Here is a 7,558-nt window from a genome sequence, read left to right on the forward strand (position 1 = left end):
TCCGAACCCATTTCAGTGGTTTTTGAGTGTTAATCTTTTTCGCTGGGTCACTGTCATGACCTACATGACACGTATGTTATGGACATTTATGTCATGACCTATAACTTATGTTCGTCATACACTCCTGTCATACTATGCCAATTTTCGTACCTATCAAGTTAACGAAAAGACCATGAGAGCACCAAGACGTAGGCGGCTGTTTCATGACCTACATGACACGCATGTCATGACATTCATCTCATGACATATCATTTATGCTCATCATATACTCTTGTCTTAGTATGCCAATTTTTGTACATACCAAGTTAACGAAATGACCATGAGAGCACGAAGACGTAGGCGGCTAGATAGATAGATAGATAGATAGATAGATAGATAGATAGATAGATAGATAGATAGATAGATAGATAGATAGATAGATAGATAGATAGATAGATAGATAGATAGATAGATAGAAACTGTCAAAGTAGCAAATGTTCGCCAAGAAATGCTTCGCATTTAAAAGCAGTATGTTTTTGTTTCCATGAAAACTTCGAATACTGCAATAAAGTACCGAAATGCACAGAGTTCTGCTGAATTCTCGTTCAACTTCACCGATTGAAAACGTAATGATAGCTGCGGTAAACAAGCCCTAACACGAGTGTCACCTAAACTATATACCTTCTTCAGCTCGTTCTCCGAAGTGATGTGCACTGTGCAGTACTCGAGAGTTCTCGCTTTTTCGCATTAAAATGTTTACCTGCGATACCCGAACATACTTCCAGTGCTTCTCTCTTCGTGCCTGGTGAGGTTTTGCAAGAAGGATCTTATTCTTTTGGCTAAGGTGTTCATTAATGAACATATAGGCTCATTGCTTTCAAAACCAAGTGCAGACGCGGACAATCTCTCTTTTTTGGCCTTCTTGATTATTTTGTCTTGAACTGCTATGGAGGTGAACCTTACCACAATGTTCTGTTGAGCCTTATTTTTGGTCGGGACACGACGTACTGCGTCGATATTTTCGGTACGAAGTTCGGTTTTCAAACAGGTTGCTAATATTTGCGTTATGTATTCATACATATACAGTAATACAGACGTATCGAACAGCTTATTAGTGAGACATGTTGGTGGCATAAAAGCTGCTTATCTATGCAGAGAACAAGCTTGAGGTCTGATACTGTTTTAGAAAATTGTTTTCCATTTGTTTATTTGGGGTGTTTCCATTTACCAATTCCGACCGATGGCTCGCTTCAGGAAGCAGTTGATTTAAAGCTACGGTTTGTGGTAACTGTTATCACTCCATCGGCGAGCGATTCCTTCTTACGAAAGTGGCAGCAGCATCGCAAAGACGAAGATGCAATTGCAGACGATGCAGGTGCAGACGAACCTGCTGGCCGGGACTCGGGCTTCGGACTTATCCGCAGGTTCAAAGAATAATGAAGAAGACGTCTATGCACAACTTAAACATAAAAAAGAGACTGTCGAGCACGTCTATATCATTATCGTCAATATCGTTTAGCGACTGCTCACTAAAAAAAATGGAGTGTTTTGGGCCGGAACTTGACGACATCGTAAAAAAAAAAAATATTTCCCACGCTGCTTAACAAAAAAGGACGGCGAGAAGAGTGACAGTCACAACAGCAAAACATGGCGAATAATAAAAAGGTGGACCATTTTCTTGTATAATCTTAGTAATCATAGTATAATCTTGCGAAAAAAATTTAATGAAGAACAGTGTTGTAATCAAGGCCATGCAAGATTAAAACCAGGGCCTTGGAGTCACGAAGCAGGTTGCACGTACTACGCTCCCGTAGCATTTATAATTATGTTCGCTTATCATTTGACTCTGCATACCGAAAAGACACGAACAATTTCGAAACGTTCCGATGCCTGCATCCAGCCACCTGAACTTAGCTCTGAACAGAATGTCGAACCGTAACTGAACCGAAAACCGAAAACTAGACAGTTTTTTTTTTCTTGAGAACCCGACGTGAATAGCAACGATACTATTATTATTTTTCACCACCCTGGAACGGAACCTAAAAAAAAAAAGATAGCAGCTTTTGATTCAGGTTGGCGGGATGGAGCTCTTTTGGAGCAGATACATAGAGTTTTATCATGATGATGATGGGGAGCTCTTTATGTATCTGCTCAACTATGTGCACTTCACTTGTGCATAATCACGGACATACTGTCATTTTGCAAGTGACAGTGCCGTTATTGTGGTTTTCAACGTAGCTCGTAGTGAGGCAGGCATGTTAGTGACACATCCGTGAGCGTTTGAAACTGATAGCCGGCAAATATTTCTCCTATGATCAGAGACCTATGCAATCTCTGAAACGAAGAGACGCTGCCTAGATACGCTGTCGCTTTTGATCCGACTGGTATCTAAACTAAAGCGGGTGCTATAGAAAGGACGCATTGCTTCTGACGGTTGCGTCCATATTGTTATTTCTTCTAAGCGCTTGCGGCACCAAGTGCTGCGCGCGTACTTTTTTTTATCAATCTTTCCGCGCAGTTCAGGACTAACTTATGCAAAATAAGCTTACGCCGTTTTCACGTAAATGATTCTTAGGTTACGCAAAAGGAGCATACACTGGTTCAAACACCTTTGAAAGGGTTAATATTCATCTTCTGAATTTCATTTTAATTTGATTGTTTTAGCTGAAGCAGCACAAGAATTGGAACGAAAAGAAACGGATTCATTTCGACTCACCGGCTCTAAATCTAAAGGTCATGGATTTTTATCGCCGTCTTTAATTAACAACAGCTTCGGCGTCGGGAATGTTCGAGTGTACTTTTGTTCACTCGAATTTTTTTTTTACAACGTCACCGCAACCGGTGTGCTCAACAACACTGTCGAAAGCGATGAAATGAAAAGAAAGAAAAATCAAGGCGGTGAAGAATTTTCACGCAAGCCTCTGCGCCGTGGATGCAGCTGCGCTAGAGCTGGGTGGCAGTCAGCGCATGTCTGAGCCGCATTTTCGTATTCGTGACATATCAAGATCGTATTTGTGCACACTTAGTACACCATCGAAAATTAAATGACGTGGTTCAGAGAAAGAAATACGTTAATGAAAGCTGGCGATGTTAGCCGAGCCTGACGTGCTTGCTATTCCAGATAACTAGGGTGAATAGTGAAAATCAAAGAATTGGGGAAAACTAAGATAAAAAAATATAAGCACGGAAATTTGAGACTTAACATCTGTAAGAACATAGACTAATAATTAAAGAAAGATAAAAGAAAAAAAAGGAACTTGAAAACACTCTCTTATAAAATGGATACGTGAACGCAATAAATTCTGCTGTTCCCTGTTGCACAAAAGAATAATAATTAAAAATGCTCTTCTCCACGGCAAAGCTGAAGCTGTGCTCCCCAACGGTGCGAGAACATATCGCGGTCCAAGGTGTGCATCGTGACTTAGGTTCGACGAGCTCTTAGGTTTGTTCTTGACCTCAAGAATTTAGGGGCCTAATGTAACCAAAGCAACTCCGAGGCTGCTAAAATGAGGGGATGGGGGCAACTCGGCTGTAATGAATAGTCGATTATACATTTCAATTTTTTTGTGCAAGTAATGTCCGCCTCTTCGAGCAGACCAACTCATGGACTAAAATACTGCTATCTGCCACAGGTAACTTTAAAAAAAGATGAAAGTGTTCGCTGATATTATGCCAAAAAAAAAGGAAGCAGGCTTTTCTTTGTGGCCTTCGTAACTAAGCCGCACATGCCAGAATACGAGCGTATCATATAGATGCTCTGCATTCATGGGCCTCACCTGAAAATTTGAGAGTTCGGTGTCATTCCCTTGCTTGGCGAAGTGCAGCTGCTCTCCGGAGTTTTCTTCCCCGCATGCACCGGGCATATACGACCGGGCTTTCTGTATGAAGCCCGTCACTTTGTAGATCAAGTGGTCGGCCATGTTGTAGGTTTCTCTCTCAGTCCCAACTTCCACACACAGATCGACGACGAACTGTAGGGTCCGTCCGGTCGTGCCGGGTCCTTTCGCTGTAGAGAGCTAGTGGAAGGCGCTCGTATCCACAACTTTACTCCCGGGCACGAGTGGTCTTCCTGTCCGCTCCTTCCTGGCAGGAATTTGGTTCCAACAGAGCTGGGTACGCCACAACCCCTAAGGCAGGTTCCGGAAGACGGTTCAGGTTTCGAAGATTGTCGAGATCGGAAGCAGCTGCAAACGTAACCATTTGGATTCAGCAAACGCGTCGTCATCTTCAACAACAACAACATCCCTACGCCCATCAATGCATCAAACTGACACCATATTGTACGTGCAAATATTCTCATTTCGTCTCACTATACGCATGTTTATCTGCCTTCTTAGACTGGGCCTCCTTTGCCTTACCGCGCATTCTGTGACTGTAATATAAAACCGGTTATCTGCTCTACACTCTACATCTCCTGCCCAACGCCAATCTCAACTATTTCAGTTTGCTCTCACAATTCACACCGCGGTCTTCGTGTCTCTCAGTGTTACGCCTATAATTTTTTTCTTGTTCCATCGCTCGTCGCGCGGCCCTGACTAATAAAGCTTTTTTGTTAAACTCCAAGCTGCTGCCCCTTATGATGGGAATGGTAGAATGCAATAACGGTACACCTTTTTTTGTGTGTCAAAGATAACGGTAAGCCGGTCATAATGGTCATGAAGCGGGCACCTATGCTCCAGCAAAGATATCTCGTTCACGAAGGGCTATAACTTGCCTCGGGGACCTGTCGTCGGCGAAACGCCTCAGAACTCAGATTCTGATCCCCGTTTCTTATTTAAAATCATGAAATGATTATAGCGAGGACAGAGCGTCACTGTTATCATCGCGTTCATGCGCATACAAGCGGAGTTGCGAATAGCGGAGCAAGCCTTACATAATTCAATGCGTTCCAAATCGTGATACATTTTGGAGGCTTTTCTATGGCATTCTAAATTCTGCGAAATGGAAAGGAAAAAAAATTGCATTTGCATTTCAATTGTTTCAACGACGATGCTATAGCACCTACATTTAGCGTAAGGCCGCTCACGGAGGCGGTACCCCAAAACATGTCGGAGTGCGTGTGCGAATAAAAATAAATGAATAATAATAATGAAGAAGAAAGGGGAACGACGCAAACAGGTTTTAGACTTGCAACGAAGCAAATGACTCGACTTTCCGCATGGAGAGAAGGAGGCGACGAAAAAAAAAAGAGGAAAAAGAGGAATTCCTACAAAACTCGAAGTGCTAACCATATTGCAACTTCTGCAATCAACCAGCCGGCCCCTCGCAGTTATACACTCTACGCTATGCGAGTCCATGACGAAGCGCACTCGGTGGGGAACAGACTCACGTTCATCTTCCAGAGTAGAGCGGGTGCCGGCGACTCCTCGCAGAGCTCCTGCGCTCCATCGTTGATACCCAGTTGGTGACGTGCCGCTTCTCGCGCGTATGTCGTCGAGGTTGTCGAGAAAGAAACCGCGTCTCTTCCTATGTCTCACACAGGGGCCAAGGTGCCTCCCACCGTGGTAGGCACTCGCGGCTCCAACTCGGAAGAGAGATTCGGTGGGGGTCCGTATCACGCGACTGTAGGCGAACAGCGGATCCTTCTCTCCTCTCCTCCCACCCCCACCCGCAGCACGATCCCTATATCTACCCCGCGGCGTGGAATTCTTGCGCGGTGCCGCTACGACTTCGCCGGTCACTCATTTGCACGAACCTTCGTAGAAAAGATGCGTTGCCCGGCGATGCTGTTGATCCTCGAACCGAATCGTCGTCTTTTCCCAGCCTCGTTTCTGCTTTTTTTTCTTTCTCGCCCTTTCTCTGCCGTTCCTCTGGTAGCAGCTTCGTGCGTCCACCTCTTGTTTCCCTTTTTTTCCCCTGCACCTTCTTTCCCGTCCGCGTCCCTCCACTTCCTGCATCCTCTCCGGTCTTCCCCAGCGAAGTGCCAGTTTCCCCTCTGCCACCCGGGCTCGCCGGAGCGAAGCCCTCCTCCTTCGCGCTCCTATGTGCGCATGCTCCAACTCGGCGAAGTTTGCGGCCGACGGTTCGCGGAGTCGGGGCCCACGAGCTGCGCGGAGTTTTTGGCGGCGGCGGCGGCAGCGGCGGAGGCCGTCGAAGGGAAAACTTGTGGAAGCGGGAGGTCGGGAGGGAAGCGTTCGGGACGGGGGGAAGGGAGTCAGGGAAGGCGGCGGCCCAAATTGCCGGCCGAGAGGAGTCGGCGCCGCGCCTTTCCCCAGCCGCTCGAGACGCCGCGTCAGCCGGGCTTCGCTGGCGCGCGAACGGTGCGTTCCCCGCGCGTGGCGCGACGTGCACTGCTCGGAGTCGCTGCGTTTATTTTTTTTCTGGGCTCACAACAGCGCTAAGTTGTTTCGGTTTCGATTAGGTTGCCATTCACTCGTAACCGTTTTGTTAGTTATAGTCCCAGCACTGCTCAAACCTGTATGACACTGCGTAGAGCTGTCAACTCTTCACTGAAAGTGTAGGGAAGGAAGGAAGGCAGTGCGTGTTGATTCGGTTTCTGCGAAGGTTGGGATCGGTATGGTGAAGGAGATACCCTGTTTGCGATTTTTTGCCCGCGGTGATACAGTGCCGCGATTCTTCCTGGTGACATCGGAATTCGTCCCAGTTTTGAAGTATAAGCTCACCAATGACTTTAATTTCGCACTCGTTCGGCTTTGACACGTCTCAACAAGACTCTCAGTATAGCGAGTGACCTTTTCGTGGCGACGTTGCCTAAACGAACGGGGAAAGCACTTACCGCAAAGTTGAGGAGGTAATTTGCAATTAGTGTACGTTTGATTTTATGCAAGAATGTATAACACCCGCGCTTATGGGAGGAGATCTCTCTTACCAAGCCTAGATGCGGGACTAACATTGGCCCCGACAGGTTGGAGTAGAGATTTAGGATACTTCCGCAATAGAGAGCGCACGGCAAAAATCCGATAGAGTAACAGAACCGACACGACCACTCTGGAGAGAGCGCAGCGCGTTAAACACGTCATTTCCACATATTTACCTAAGGTAGGGGTGAATCACAGTCTTCCCGGTCGCTGTCACGTCAACGACGTGACGTCGTATATAGCCGCGCCGCAGTCGCCTTTTTCGGCGGTGTCGTGCAGTCACAGCGTCAACCGCCACGACAGTTGTCGTAGTCGTGCCGCCGGCGTCGTGCCATCTTCCTCAACGTCGTCGTCGTCGTCGTCCCGTAATCGTCGTGCAGCGAAGCAACACGCCAAGTGGCAAAACGTTATAAGCGTGCGTAGCTATCGATTGCGCGAACGCGCCGTTGACACCCTTCACGTATAGGGTCATCAAAGTTTGAGTTAAGTTTAGCTAGATTGTCATTTGACGGTTCCCGTTATGCAAGCGAGGCAAGAGCGGTGGACTCCACCCTGTCCATACATGCGCGCAGTAGTTCGCAGTTCCGCAGCAAAGCAACATCTTCACGCGTCGTGCTCTCGCAGAGGCGTGCCACGCGTGGAACGACCTATATAAGGTAACAATCGACCATCGCGGCCATCGAGTCTTGCAGGTTTAACGCAAAGCAATGGATGAGAAACACTCTCCTTGTAAATACTCCGGCAAGGAGAGGCTCTTACAT

The 7,558-nt window shown here is 46.8% G+C and overlaps 1 protein-coding gene across 1 annotated transcript in view; it reads right to left on the reverse strand.

Moving 5' to 3' along the window:
- Window positions 1-4,050, reverse strand: part of LOC119465818 (vesicular inhibitory amino acid transporter) — a 21,155-nt gene extending 17,105 nt beyond the window's left edge. The window contains exon 1 of the mRNA XM_037726293.2: window positions 3,756-4,050. Within this exon, the coding sequence (XP_037582221.1) occupies window positions 3,756-3,899 (144 nt within the window). The 5' untranslated portion in view covers window positions 3,900-4,050. The remainder of the gene's footprint in view (window positions 1-3,755) is intronic.
- Window positions 4,051-7,558: the final 3,508 nt, after the last annotated feature.

The sequence above is a fragment of the Dermacentor silvarum genome, chromosome 10 (assembly GCF_013339745.2).
Source record: "Dermacentor silvarum isolate Dsil-2018 chromosome 10, BIME_Dsil_1.4, whole genome shotgun sequence".
In the NCBI taxonomy this organism is placed as follows: domain Eukaryota; kingdom Metazoa; phylum Arthropoda; class Arachnida; order Ixodida; family Ixodidae; genus Dermacentor; species Dermacentor silvarum.